This window comes from Egretta garzetta, unplaced genomic scaffold (genome assembly GCF_000687185.1).
Source record: "Egretta garzetta isolate BGI_Z169 unplaced genomic scaffold, ASM68718v1 scaffold74, whole genome shotgun sequence".
NCBI lineage: Eukaryota > Metazoa > Chordata > Aves > Pelecaniformes > Ardeidae > Egretta > Egretta garzetta.
Genome location: NW_009259427.1, coordinates 1,161,233 through 1,176,277, shown reverse-complemented (window position 1 = coordinate 1,176,277; position 15,045 = coordinate 1,161,233). Strand labels below are relative to the sequence as shown.

General features: G+C 42.5%; 1 protein-coding gene across 1 annotated transcript in view; it reads left to right on the top strand.

Annotated features, from left to right (window-relative positions):
* The window catches only part of COL22A1 (collagen type XXII alpha 1 chain), a 221,056-nt gene that overhangs the window by 158,841 nt on the left and 47,170 nt on the right, over positions 1-15,045 (top strand). Inside the window, exons 27-35 of the mRNA XM_009637043.2 lie at positions 580-633; positions 1,043-1,078; positions 4,292-4,354; positions 5,546-5,599; positions 6,672-6,713; positions 8,484-8,516; positions 11,912-11,965; positions 12,492-12,545; positions 13,651-13,704. Of these exons, the coding sequence (XP_009635338.1) occupies positions 580-633; positions 1,043-1,078; positions 4,292-4,354; positions 5,546-5,599; positions 6,672-6,713; positions 8,484-8,516; positions 11,912-11,965; positions 12,492-12,545; positions 13,651-13,704 (444 nt within the window). The remainder of the gene's footprint in view (positions 1-579; positions 634-1,042; positions 1,079-4,291; positions 4,355-5,545; positions 5,600-6,671; positions 6,714-8,483; positions 8,517-11,911; positions 11,966-12,491; positions 12,546-13,650; positions 13,705-15,045) is intronic.

The window sequence follows — 15,045 nt, the reverse complement described above, 5'->3', positions numbered from 1 at the left end:
CGGCCTGGGGGGCTGCAGGGATGCTCCTCTCACATCCTCTCACTTCACTTCTCTCTCCGGCTACTCTTCTGCAGCAGGTTTGGAGTGTTTTGTCTTCTTAAATACGTTATCCCAGAGGCACTACCCCTGTCACTGATGGGCTCAGCCTTGTCCAGCAGCGGGTCCATCTTGGAGCCGGCTGGCATTGGCTCTATTGGATACAGGGGAAGCTTCTGGCAGCTTCTGACAGAAGCCACCCCTGTAGCCCTCCCTGCTACCAAAACCTTGCCACAAAACGCAATACACGTTTGAAGAAACTGAACTGAGGCTTTGTTTTTCAGGTGATTCACTATGGACATCTTTAATGTAACAGTGGTTGACTTTGTGTTATTCCAGAAATACACCAGTAGGGTGATTGGTGCAGGAGATGTGATTGCGAACAGCAATGGAAAAACATTCCAGGAAGCATATTCTCACATGGCTCCATTTACATCCTCATGCTGATACTGAGGATATGAGTCAAAATATTCCTTGTCATTGCCTGCAAACATACTGCACTTCCAGAGGAGTTTGTGTATTAACTTCTTGTGTTCCCTGCAGGGAGAACAAGGGGAAAAGGGTGAAGAAGGCTTTCCTGGAAAAGCTGGCCCTAAGGTAAAGAACTTTATTTCATAGTTTGCTCTGGAATTTGAGTCAATCAGGGTATGTTTTTGGAAGGTCTTATACTGAAGTCAGGAGAGTAAGATTCCTCTGCAGTTGGAGGCAGAAGAAGATAAGCAGATGCAGTTCATTGCCTTTCAGAGTTCGTGGTGTTCCAAAATACCAAACCCTGTTTAATGAACTTCTCTCAAGTCTACATGTGTAGGGAGGCCTGACCTGGCCCTCCTGTTGGCTCCCTATGATCTGGGTTCCCAAGCCTTCAAGAAGGCAATTTCAGTGCCTTAGGGGAAGTAGGTAGAACAACATGGGCCAGGAAAATAAAGGACACACTTTACTAATGAGAAAGTGTCTTACAAAAAGGTCAGGTCCTTGCAATGTTAAAGTTTTGCTTTTGTTTTTCCAGGGTGAATCAGGGAGCCGTGGCCAGCCTGGTGAGCAGGTGAGCAGTAAAAATAGTCTTAGCAGCAAGGCCTACCTGTCAGAGTGACACATGCAATGAAGCCAATAACAAGATCAGTGCATGTCATTTGCACCTGCCATTGAAGGGGCAACAGATGGGTGGATGAGATTCATGGATTGACAGAGTAATGCAAAAATTACAGAACAAAAATATGCTAAATCCAACTTTTCATTGTGTCCTGGAAAATTCAGTCATCTTGTTCCTGGTAGATAGGGAAGAAGACAGAGTGGCTTAGAAGTGCTTTTTTTCCTTCACACTTCACACTAACCAAGGGCACTGATTCTAGAAGATGAGGAACTTATTTGTAAATGTATGTGATGCTAGTGGTGATGTTGTCATTTCTAAGTTGTAAATGCTTTCTAGGAAATAACCCCAGAAGACTGTTAAAAGTTACACAGTTATCTTAGTCTTTTTTTATTGGGATTTGGCTTTCAGCAGACAAATGCTGAACTCAGTGAAGAATATGGGAAATGTTCTGCCATTTCCTGAAGCACACTGCTGTACAGAGCCCAGTCAGGACCACTAACTATAGCTGTTAACATTGTCATCTGCATGCCAACTTTTCAAATACAGTATGAAAAAGTGTAGAAAGAGAAATCTGCATGACAGACTCTTGTATCTTTGGCATACATCTTGAAATGTTGGGGTGCAGAGTATACGACAGCAATGGAAGAGTCTCAAAGCCTCAATCTTCTTTTAATCCTACGAGTCTCAGTACAGTCTTCTGCTATAAAGATGAAATGGGAGAATGGTCATGACCTCTGCTCCTATGTTGTCTTGTGCAATAAAGCACAACATGCACCACAAACTGGACTTAGAGGGAGTAAAGGAAGAAGCTGTCCACAAGGAATGCCATATAGCACCTTTCCATGAGCTGTGGCAGTCTTTCTACGACCATTAAATTTTAGGAATTGCTGACCATTTTTCCTATTTGTCAGGGTGTCGCGGTCTGACTCACTGCCTCTGTCTACCCCTTGAGTGAATAAGGTTCTGAGTCTGAGGTACAAAGTGAGTTTTATTGGATAAGGCATCTACTGTGTGGATAACAATTACACCGCCCTGTGAGTGGGGACTATTCTGCTTCTATTCCAAAATTCTTTATAATCTACTTAGAAGTTATCACTCAGTTCCCAGGAATGTATCCTTACCTGGCGTAAGGGGAGATCACCACAGCACGGGCCAGCCGTTCCTCAGGAGTGCTTGCGTTGGGCTTTTGTGAGCAGTTTCTATCTCCTTCCTCAGTGCTTCCTGTGGTCACCACCCAGCGGTGTCATTTCGCTGTGTCTGGGCAAACAAACCACCAGGCAACCTCCTGCCCAGCGCAACAGAAGGTCAGACCCCTGACCAAAGCAGTGCTGCTCCATCTGCATTGTCTCCCCACAGAGGGCTGTTGTGAATTCTAATACCACCTTCCAAAACACTTGCCTCTCTCTCCACAGCGTGGTGTTCTCCACACATTTCATAATTATTCTCTTTTCTGTCACTTCAGTCATAAATTAAAATATTGAATAGTGAAGACCCTTAGAGGACTTCGTTTCATATGTCCTCTGCATTTGACAGGAAAAAGCTAATAACAGGTGTGTGGATGTAGTTTCTTCAATCGGTTGTACACCATCCTCCAGAGACCCATCTTCTACACTGCATTTCTGTAGTTTGCTAATGAAAACATCATGTTGGCCTGTGTCAGATGTCTTACTAATGTCAAGATACATCACACAAATGCTTCCTTCTTGTCTGCTTAGTTATTGTGTCAAGGGAGGGAACTGGATGGGTTTGATATGATTAGTTTTTAACAAATCCACATTGGCTCTTTCGTATTGTCTTTCTGTCCTTGAGCTCATAAAAACTCATTGTCGTTTTGCTTCAGTACCTTTCCAGAGGCCAAAGTTACACTGCATGTTTTATTTTTCCTCCAAATTCTCCTTTTTTCTTCTTTAACATTAGACCCTCTGTTTGTCCTCCTGAGCTCTGGGATCTCATCATCAGCCAGGATCCTGCAGTGGCTCTCATAAAACACCATTCCCTCTGCCACCAAATGTCACTGTCTTCAGAGTTCTCCAAAGATCACCCTGATGTTCCTATCATACTCAGTCACCGTGGCATCTTCTTCCTCACCTGACTTCCTCTGCAGACTACTTGCACCTATATAATGATAATATGTTGACTCTTCCCATGCTTCAGAGATAATATCTTTAAAGTGGGGATCACCTTTTCTTCATTCAATATTCATACAGCCCTTAGTGCATTTGTGTCCTGTCCGTGACTGAGATCCTTTGTGATATTGCACTACAAATGCAGACAGCATTGTATAAATATAATTATTTATATAATTATAAATAGGAAACCACATGGTTATTTTCAGATGACAAACTGGGTCAACCTGGAGCTAAATTTGAGGATACTTGATATATTTAGAACAAATCACATGACACAGAGATGGTAATTACTCCAATAGCAAGTACTATAAAGCATAAACTTGAAAGTAAGGTTCAAACAGAAAGAAATTCCATGTGCGATAGTGCATCAGAAAATTCTCGATCTGTTTGTCAGGCAACATCTGTACTGTTCAGATTAATACAGTGCAGTTTTTGCATTTCCAGGTTACACCAGATCATTAAAAATGAAAATATAAGATTTAATTTTTTAAGCTGCTTTTATTTGTTTGCTTGGTCCTGCTACAGTGCAGCATGAAGAAAACCTGTCCTAAATTCCATCGTGCTAGTTAACAGTGTAGTAGCGAAAAAAGAGAGAGGTCTTAGCCGCTGTTTTAAGTAACGATTTTCCAAGAATAAAAAATAGATAATCAAACTAATCCCATTCTCTCTCAGCAAACTACATCTATAATCAGTCCCATGAAAAAACTGGGGCAGGTTCTGGCCTACAACAAAGACCATATGTATCATGGAGTCATTAGATATCAAGAAAAAAACATCTTCACTCATTATGAGTTCTGAAAAATTCAGTCTAGTATCAGCCATGCGAAGAGGTAGACAGCTAAATCAAGGTTTTATCCTTCCCAGCCTAAGGGCACCGTGGCTAGATTAGTCTGCCCTGAGGAGAAGACTTGATGCATTTTTAACAGCATTCTGCCTTTTCATGCTTAATTATATTTGAGAGTAACGGGTTTTATTAATAGAAGCCATGCTTGATGCCTTTTCCTAAATTTCACACACTTCTTTGTCTTACTTTCAGGGTGAAGCAGGTCTTCCTGGTCGTCAGGGTTTGCCTGGATTGAGAGGAGAAAAAGGAGACCAGGTGAGTGACTTTGAGCTGCAGCTTGAATGTTTTTTGCCATTTGGCACTGGGAGGACTTATCTTGAGTGTCCCTAGATGATGTTCTCTCTTGGTGTGATTGCTGTGGTGAGCAGCTGATTGGCATTCAGCAAAGTCACCAGGTACCCCTTCCAAAAAAGGTACTTTACTGCCTAGTGACTGTTCAAATTGCAGTGGAGGTGCTAATGAACAGTGTCTATCCTAAATACAGAAAGTTATGACTTGTGAGGCAGTAGAAGGGACACAGTGGTCTTTAGGCCTTACTTTCAGAAATACCTGCCTGATTTAAGAACATTAAAAAAACCAAACCAAAACAAAACAAAAACCAGAAAATCACAAATCCCCCTTGTCACTGAGCCCTGGAGAAGGCTCCAAATGGTTGGATCATTTTCTGATGGCCTAATCTCCATCTAATCCCTGGTGTCTACTGCTTCTCCTGGCTAGCTCCATAACTCCAGAGTCATTTTCATCCTGGGAAATAGTTGGGTCAGGGACCTGACAGTAAATTTGGCCACGTAAATGAGCCCTGTACTCCTGATAACTGACTGTATGCTTGAATATGAGCAAGAAGGATCTAAAATCAACTGATATCTTACTGTTCAGTTAACTCTATGTATTATAGAGCATAGGATGTAGACTATATTCTCTCTATATATAAAAACACAGAAATGTAGGTCAGATAGATCCTATCTGAATGCAGGATAAATACATTTTGTGTATGCACTGTGAGGAGTATTCACATCCCCTTTGTTAAGCATGTCCCATTCAGATGACCAGTTACCTGGGCAAAATAGAGGTAGGCACCAGTGAATGGATGATTCAGGAATCTTTAACGTAAAGAAACCAGCAGTATGAATGTCCACTTTGGGTCTGAAGTCCTGTTCTGGTGCCTCTCTTGTCCAGCTAGAAAAAAATCTGGTTTTTATAACCGCATCAGGCAGTAGGATCTTCTACATGAAACCTGGTTTAGGATTGGTGCTTTCCTTGCTATTTGTTGGCTTTTGAAAATAGTGTGGCTTTTATGAAGCCATCTCCAAAATGTTACATTTTTAATTGCTTGCACTACATCTTGGAGGACAGGTAAGGTCAACTGAAAGTGTAAAACATGCTAGTGGGACTGATGCAATCAAATCAAAACATGCATATTTCCTGCTTGCTTTTCCCTGCTTTTAGGGAGAAAAAGGAAAAGATGGTCTCCCTGGACTGAAAGGTGAAAGAGGAGAAAAGGTGAGTCATGAAATGAGCATGCTCCTCCTTAGACAAGAGAGGAAGAGAGGCAAGGGCACAGAGACAAGTGGTAGAGGAGAATATCTGGGGAAGATCAGAAACATTAGAAGTCTGTTAACTGAGCCTTACTGAGAAGCAGCAGAGAAAGCTGCACGTGGGACAGTGACAGCTATTTATTGAGTAATGCAAGAAATAGTAAGCAGCTGATGAGATTTAAGGACATTTTCTTTAACTCAAGGAAACATTTATTATTTTAAAATTGTCTGATAGCAATGAGCCTGGAATTAAATTCTAAAGAACTTTTCTTTGCCTGCCTGTGACATGCTAGAACAATAATTTAAGGAAAGGTCTGGGCTTCTGCCATCACAATACTATTAATTTTAGAGAAAATGAGAGAACTAGACAAAGGTGATGTCCACCAAAATTTACATTCAACCACTGTGAGCATGAAGGTGAAAATGGAGCACTGACCTTGCAGATGCCTATGGTTGTGTAGAGAAAAAATTGCCCTCCTTATAGTGGCAATAGCCATCAGGAAGTGGGTACTATTTTGTTCTTCCTAGGATACACCAGCCCTCAGTTTACCAGTGACTTTCACCATCTACGGCGGGTGAGAACTGGGTTTAGAAACACATTTCTGATGAAAAACAGAGGATTTTTTTTTCCATCCACAAAAGAAGTTCAGCTAAAACATGTCTTTCAAGCAAGATTTTGATCAACTTTTAACTTAAAATGCAAATTAAACTCCGTATCACTCATGCACTGGATGGGGTAACATTAGAAATTCATTGACCTGTGAAGTCAGACCAATGGTAAAGTCATAAAGGGACCAAGACAACACAGTGAAAATCCTGTATTCCACAAAGCAAGTAGTACAGCAGAAATTCTGGCTGAATCAATGGGGTAAATCCCACCCAACAGAGAAGTGCTACGGGATTTTCAGTGTCAGTGAGCTGACAAGTTCTCACTGGGTTACATCTCATCTAGTAATGTTGCACCTTCTAGCTGATAATATTGAGTTTTATTTGGGCACATTTTTATATCCTTGGTTATATTTTTCTCGTCTCTCTAGGGCGACATGGGTTCTCCTGGACCACCAGGCTTACCTGGAACAGTAAGTAAGACTGTGTTCTGTGCTGTAACAATATTTAAGGCATCATCACACTTCTTCCACACAAATTCCTCAGAAACAAAGCTTTTCAAGATCCCTACTTCTCTGCAGAAACTGTAGGACCCATTTACTCTGAGATTATCTTCCTTTGCTTCAGAGAAGCAACATCAAGGTGTATATAGGCTTTTTATTTTTGGGGGAGGTTGTGCCCTCCTCTGCCTCTTTGCAAACAGCATTTTTGTATGCCCTTGCCTTGTTGTAGCACTTAAATTGAACTTGTGATTTGTGGGAGCTGTCTGAAGAAGGTCATGGCTAAAAACGGGGAGTGTGTTCATACAGATTTTCCAGGGTGAGCTAGATTTTTCCAACTGAGACCTCAGGATAAGACCGGCTCTGAACAGATACCAGTGAACAACAGCTTGTCTTCTTGGGGAACAATTCACCTTTTTCCAGGAAGAGCAGAGGGTTCCACTTCTCACTGCCATGAACTTATGGGGTGAAGCGTTCATCTTCAGCGATGCTGCAGCCTCCCAGGGCTTCCATCGCGTACAGTGCCATGCTGTGCTGTAAGCCCAGAAAGACCAAGAAAACATCAATTTATTGTTTTTAAAATGAGCCTGCAAAATTACTTTTGGGGGCATGACATGGGCATAATTACAATGAAGTTCTCTATAGGCAATTAAACCAGCATCCACTGAATGTAGATACATAAACCTCACAGTTCCCTCCAGCAAAATCTGAGTAAGAGCTTGGAGTAAGTGCTAGGAACAAGCCTGTCATTGCAACAGGAAGGCTGATCCCAGCCACAGATCCTCCAAAAAATGGCAGATATCCCCTTTCCAGCTTTGCTCACCACCACTGATTACAGCTGCCACAGTCACATTATGGAGAGAATTCGAATCAAAGCCTGTTGGTGAAAATCAAGTGCCTACAGAACTTCATGCAGCAATAGAGGAGGTGTTCTGGTTTATTCCCTGCCATCGTTGGACCTCTTTAGTCTGTGAAAAAGGGTGCTTCGTGGTATTATGTAGGAAGACTTCATGTGTATCACACAAGAATGATTCAGTCACAACACCAGAGATAAATCCGTCTTAGTCAAGGTGGAGAAGGCAGCTTACAAACACAGTACAACACGGCTAGATACAGAGCAGATATGCCTGACTGCTCAAGCTCCCTGTATTTGTACGGAGAAATGACTTCTATTTCAGCTGTAAAAGTAGGTGATGATTTTGACATATCCTTTTTTCATCAAGGACTAAATTTTTCTTCCTAATTTTATCAGTTTTGATGAAAGATACTGCCTCTCTCTACAAACCTTGATCCTTTTTTTGTGGGCTAGTCCTTCAGGATGACTGTGTAATCCCTAAGACAACCCTGGTGAGATGTATATGTCTCGTGCATGGTACAAAGCAGAGAGAGAACACACCAAGCTCAGCCATGGAGTTAGGAAATTCAGTAATACTGAAGATGGCTCCAAGTGGAAAAGTGAGCTGGAGATTGCTAACAGTAAACTTGCTAACAAGCTTAAAGACTGTTTGGTTTTTCATAGCAGGATGTTTTCGTGTTTATGTTCATATTTTAAATACTCTAGGAACTGTCTGATATTTGTGGGCTTTTTTCCAAACAGCCAGATGTTATAATGAGTTGCTCATTTATAAACTTACTGATGGATATATGGAATGTGTAATCTGTAATGACAAGGAGGATACGCTAGTTATTGCATTTCATGTAAAATAGGCAATGCTTCTTTTAACACTACGCTTTTTCTTCCAGACAGCCTTCTTCACCCCACACCCTAGGATCCCTGTAAGTAACATCTCCAGTAAACACGGCCTCTGGCTTATTACCTCCTGTGCCTGACAGACACGCAGCACCTTAGTATTTTCCATGTTATTTAAATGCTTTCAGTAAAGAGCTCAGCTGGAGTCTGGTTCTGGGCAATTTCACTATCGTAACCAGCCGTGATGAGACGCCCACTGCTATCGTGGTAACAGCAGCATCCGAGCCAGCTGTGGCCGGGACACAGCTGTATACTGTCCCAGCCTTCTAAACAAAGAATGCTTGCTGCACATAGTGGGAAAAAATCTGGCATTATATAGGATCACACCATTGGTATGTGAATAAGTTTGTTGAGGATCGGGAGGCTTTACGGCGTGTATTAATGGAACAGGTAGACTCTAAGTGTGCCATTAGAAAAGAAAGTGCATACGCCAGGTTCTTCAGAGGCTGAGGAAAGAAATCAGAATGTGAGGTAGTACTGGAAATAGTGACAAGATTTCTTTGGTTCGCTCGTAGTTTGCTAATACATATACTAAGGAAATACCCAGAGCATCGTATGTGGTCTTTGCAGTGTTACAATCACAGAAGGAGCTCTCTCTTTTGCTTTGAGCACCTTACTCTTGTAAATGAGCTGCAAAGCAGTAATGAATAAAAGCCTTGAAGTGTGTCAGCAGGTCAGACCGCTGGGATTTCTCCATGTGCAAGAAAAATGTGATGATACTGTAGCACAGGTCTGCAGGTAGTGTTGCAAGCTGTGGGAGGAGACGAGGAGGTAAGGATAGTTACCTTTGATTTACCCCTCTACATATTAAGGTGACAGAAGGTGGTGATAAGCCTTAGGAGAGTGTCATGGGTTATGTTATAGAGGCTGCAGGACCAGGAGGGTGCTGGAAGTTGCCATGCTCTCTCCAAAACAGAATGCTTGCCATGGCTTTCCATTGAGTACGTGGTGTATAGTACCAGGGAGCAATGTACACAGGTGGAGGCAGGAAACGCAGCCTGGATAGAAGGCAGCAGCACCATTACTCTATTTACTTATTATTAGTTAAAATCAATTTCATTTAAAACACACCTTAGTAATCATCAGAACTAGAAAATTTCTTGCCAAGTGAATCTGAGCTCCCGTTTACCCACCACTGCAGCTCCGCTGTGTGTTTTGGGCGCAGCCTGTGCTGTGAGCTCTGCAGAAACTTGCTGATGCAGTAGGGCAGTAGAGGGGCAAGGAGTCAGTTTCTTCCATGGGGTGCAGGGAACAGACCAGTGAGTTAAAATCATTAAATATTTCTTGGAGATGGGGTGTGTGAGAGCCACAGTGGTGGTCAGGTATGATGGCAGGCAAGAGGCAAAAGCAGTAAACCAGGAGATGGCTCCTTGCTTTGCTTGCCTTCTATCCCCCACTGCAGCTGGGCGCAGCTGAGCCCCTACTGCATTTGCTGTCCTTTAAGTGGCACAGAAATGACGAACGCGCTAATTGAGACTGCAGGAGGACACTGCAGAGAGCAGGTGAAGGAAGCTGTAAACACTGATCTGGCTCAGGTTGGTAGCAGCTGTTAGCTGTCACCCCATCATTTCTGTTCATTGAGCTGTAGGAAAGAAGTGGGTGGCAGCGGATTAAGTCCAGCTGCCGGGGGCAGAGGTGTCCACAACGTGCAGCACTAGCAGGCAGTGTGAACAGTCCTGGCAGATAGCCGTGGGTTTGGCAAATTTGGAAGGACTTGCAAGCAGATTTGGTGGCAGGTTGGGCTAGGAAATGCTGCTGCTACCCATGATTGTGGCTGTTCAAGGATGTTAGACTGGAATTTTACCGATTTTTCATTAAGATGCAAGTCAAGTATCAAGGCAAAATTCACCTGGGACCCCAGGTAGTCCCTGCAAAAACAGAGGGAGAGGTGAAGGAGTTGAAGGAAACTTCTTTCTTCTCCTGAGCCAAAGATGTTTCTCCTTCCTCCCTTTACCTGTTGAGTTACTTCTTCCCTTTGCAGTCCTGTTTTCCCTGGTAACATGTGCCCTTATTCCCACTTATTAACACCATCCCTGCCTACAAATGTATTGCTGCATGTCTGTGCTTTGTTGCTCTGCTCTCTCAAAAGGGTTTCAGAGCTGGAAATGTCATTATACAAAACAACTTCCAGGCACAACCGTGCAGGTTTGTTGCATAGCACCCTTTGCTTGAACTTTAGGTGGTCCCGTTATCTTTCTGATGGCCACTAGATGGCATAAGGGACTGCCTGATTAAAAGTTGATCTAACGAGGTGCTACTTGTAGAGTAAAATTCCTCCTATTATTTATCACAGATGATAATATTTATTCATAATGCATAATAAATGGAGACACAAGTAATATTTATGCAGTTACATTTATTTTGCCTGTTAAAGAATCATTTGCAAATGGACTTTGAATTCCCAGGTGTTGCAGAAATGATTGGCAAATAGCTGATGTGAATAAAATTCAAGATGATTTGTCTTGGGCTCTGCGTTTTGACTGATCGCTATTCCTCGTGTGTGTGTAGCTTAAATCACTGATGTTCTTACTCTTCCTTGATTACATAATTGAAACACCTTGTATGATAAATAATGAATAAGTAATGATTGCTGTTGCCTGAATACATATGTTCATATAAATATACAAATGTGAGTATTCATGTGGTGCCTGGTTTATTCCAGCTAGTTCCATAATTGTGTGCTGTTCCTTTTCATTTGGTAAAAAGCAGAAATATGGACTTATTGATTATTGTTCTAGAGCTCTGAACAAAGCTGATGAACTTCTGTCTGAAAGCATCCTCAATTTACTGTAAGGAGGAAGAACAGGAATAAATTAATCCTATTAGTCAATGATGGCGGTGCATGAAATCATGTTCTGACATTGCAGGAGGGAGGGGAAGTTGCATGGATATATGGAGATGTTAACAGAACTAGAGATCAAGAAAAGCTGTGAAATGCACAAGATGGGACCCTGAACACCCCTTTCTTATAGGGGCAATAGGGAACTGTCTATATGTGAGATAATTTTGCCAGTTGTAGGATGACAGGGTCTGTGATCCTACAAAGAGGCAGTGCAGTGGCACTGGCACTTTTGCTCTTGGTCTTATCATCTGGCCTTTTAATACATTGGAGCTGAATTGATCAAATTTTGGAACGGTAAATTCTTTAACTACTATTCTCTATGAGGGAAAACTGTTCTCTTTTTAAGTTGAACATTTTTGCAATTATTATTGTAACAGCCAAAGAAGTCTAGACAAAGATCTCCAAATCTTAGTGTGTGATATAGTTTTGATTCATTGACGTCAAAATTCTTTGAGAAAGCTACTCTATATCAGAAATTGATATCTGATTGAAAGAACCCTTTTACAAAACAGGACTAGTGTGATAAACAGCCATGGAAAAAGCTTTTATTTCTCTCTTTGTCTTATTGTTTTAAATCAGGGTGAACCTGGACCAAAAGGAGATAAAGGAGATCAAGGAATGAGTGGGGAACCTGTAAGTATAGCCAAGTGTTTCTTCAGTTGATTTTGAACTTTAGCAGAGACATAAGAGCTGCCTGTGTTGGAGGGATGTGTGGGAGGGACATGCTCCTTCCGTAGTTGTGATGCCTCTCTCATCAGAAATATCCACAGTGGTGCTTGGCATTGTATTGACTGTAAAGGAAACTACATGACTACATGAATTTAAGCACCTAATTTACAGCTCTAGGCCTTAGTGGCTGAAAAGAGGACTATGGGGTTTGCTGGACAGAGCTTGGCTGACAGTGAGGTTATACAGGATTTATTAAGCGCTTTTGAAGTGATGTGGCCCAACTAAATTATGCATTCAGCTACTCCATTTGTATTCTGGACTGCTCTTGTTCTGGATGGAGCCCCCAGGAAAGACAGAGTCCTGTGCAGTCACAGTCTCTGTCGGAACCATCCTTTCTTATCTCAGTGGGAGAAAGGAGAAACATCACCAGCTCAGGAGAAGAAAGGAACAGTTTCCTTTAACTCCTTCAACTCTCCCTCTGTTTTTTCAGGGATTACCTGGGGTCCCAGGTGAACAAGGTGTCCCAGGACCTGCAGGAGTACAGGTAAGAGGGCCCAGCCTCGAATAAATTCTTTGATGTGACCAGAGAGAGTCAACAGCCCATTTCTCCTTCCTCATCATTATAGGTTCAGGGTCTTCTGTAGAGGTATTTACTTTTGCTGGACATCACGACAACATGAGGAAAATCAAAGCAGAAACATGGCATCTCTGTAGCATGATCAGTATTGTCTGAGAGGACCCTTCCAACTTCAGGATCCTTCAAGAGGGCATCTTGTACTGATGTCACTGAACCACAGGTCTCACAGAGAGGTTCCTGCAGTACATTGGCAAAACATTACAGAGCATCCACATTCAACCCCAACCCATTTGACCCTGAATGCACTATGGCTTGTGTGAAATGGTTTTATAGTCTCAATTATCTTCTGAAAATTTCTTGGCTCACGCATATTGCTTCCAGTCATCATCTAGGTATGTTTTCATGTTAACATGGTAGGGTGTTCACTCTGCCATCATCTGTGCTGTGCCCAAGCCATATAGTAAGCTATTACTAGGGCATCAACAGCTTAAACAGGTTAAAATCAGTCTTAGCATTATGAAAGAACCAGTAATACCATGCAACTTCTAATATCTGCTGAATGGGGGACTGCTCAGTGAGTAGACTCTGTCCTGCCAAAATCCTTAAGAAAGGGCTGCGTGGTATGTAGGACTGGGACAAACCCTCTGGACTTTGATCTGTTTTGACCATTTTTAAATGGCTGTTCTTTGTATTTGAGAACTGCAGGCAAAACTTCCTCTGTGCAGGGGCACCATCAGACCCGAGCTGAAAATGAAGTAGCTGGTAGGCCTGAGGATAGGAAGGAATTTCACCCAGATGAATGCCTGCAAGTTTCAGCATCCTGTGCTGAGAAACAGCCTCTGAGCTGCTCAGTCATTAGTAATTCTTCTTATGTCTCAGGGTTTTATTTTTATATTTCATTTTCTCACTGCACAGAGAACTGGGAGCCATTTCCTTAGCCATTAAACTCCTCTGTGAATTGATTAATGAAAACCATTGCCTAGTGCACGTTCACGCGTCTTGAAGTCTTTTTGTCTGGCAGGCAGTCCTGTCCCATCTCTAATCAGCTGGTATCTCTCTTCTTTCTGCACAGGGCACAAAGGGGCAGAAAGGAGCCCGAGGTGAAGCCGGAGCCCCTGGAGAGACTGTGAGTAACTGCTTTCCTTGCAGCATTTTTCCCTGACAGTAACAGACCGGCAGGGACTCTGAAGTCAATGCTTTGCAGATTTGCAGTCCCAGGCTGTTTGGGCGCAGGGTGCATCCTAAGCTGCAGCTGGAAGAGTTGCTGCTTGTGGGCAAACAGGCACAGCTGCACCAAACAGACCAATGCCCCAGTCAGCCCAGCTCTAAATTGTGCTCTAAATCTTTTGCTGGCCAAGTCTCTCCCTCTCTAACAAAATGCCCTCTTTTGCGGGTGAGGTGCCGGCAGAGCTTGTTACTGTGCTGCGGTATCAGCCAAGCCCAGGCAGCCAGCTGGTGCAGGGAGCTTACTTCTCATCAGCAGCCTGAATTAGTTTTTGATCACAGTTGGTTTTAGGCTTCTTAGTCAGTTCTGCTTTCTTTAATACAGGCTCATCACCAGAGGAATCATCACATACCACTTTTCAGGCATGTCTTGTAGGGAGTGCTGCTATTCTCTGACTGTGCTGAACAGCAGCAAAGGATTCAAATCCTGTTTTATTATTATGAGAGTGTATAAGCCCTTTGCGGCTGAATAAAAGGCCACATACTTTCTTTGCAAGCAGAGAAGGAAGACTGAAGATTTGAAATAACAATTGAGAGGATGTTTGTGTCTGGGAGAAGGAGGGAATAAGAAATCCAAATTAAGCATCCTAGAGCACTGAAATTTCCTCTTCCACCTCTGTGTACATGGTTTTCCTTCTTGGGCTTGTGCTTAGATGTTGTCTCTAATAGGCTTTGACCCTAAACACAGACCTAAACCACACCCTAAACAAGACCAGGTTGGACGGGGCTCTGAGCAACCTGATCTAGTTAGCGGTGTCCCTGCTCACTGCAGGGGGGTAGGACTAGATGACCTCTAAAGGTCCCTTCCAACCCAAAACATTCTATGATTCTATGATTCTAAACTCTGAACCACCTGTCCCCAGCTGCCTTTCACTCTTGCTTGAAAGACTCCTTAACCTTTTTGGGGAGAACAAAAGAAAAAAAGGCAAAAAACTTTCAGCAAACCTATCCATTGGGTTTATTTCTTTATATAACCTGGTAACTCAGAGGATGTTAATGATATGGAAATACAGGCATATGCAGGCATCCTTTTTTTTTTTTTTTTTGCCATCCTTTCACAGACTGCCACTGCTCCAAATATCTCTATTGGCTTGTAGACCAACAGTAAATAACACAGGAATGAGGAAACCTTTAATTCTCTTCTAGTAAGCCAAAGGCAACAGATAGACATTCACTACAGACAGACATTCAATTTGTGAAGAGCTGTGCTGTGGAAGATTTTCATCGTCCAACTGTTTTCATT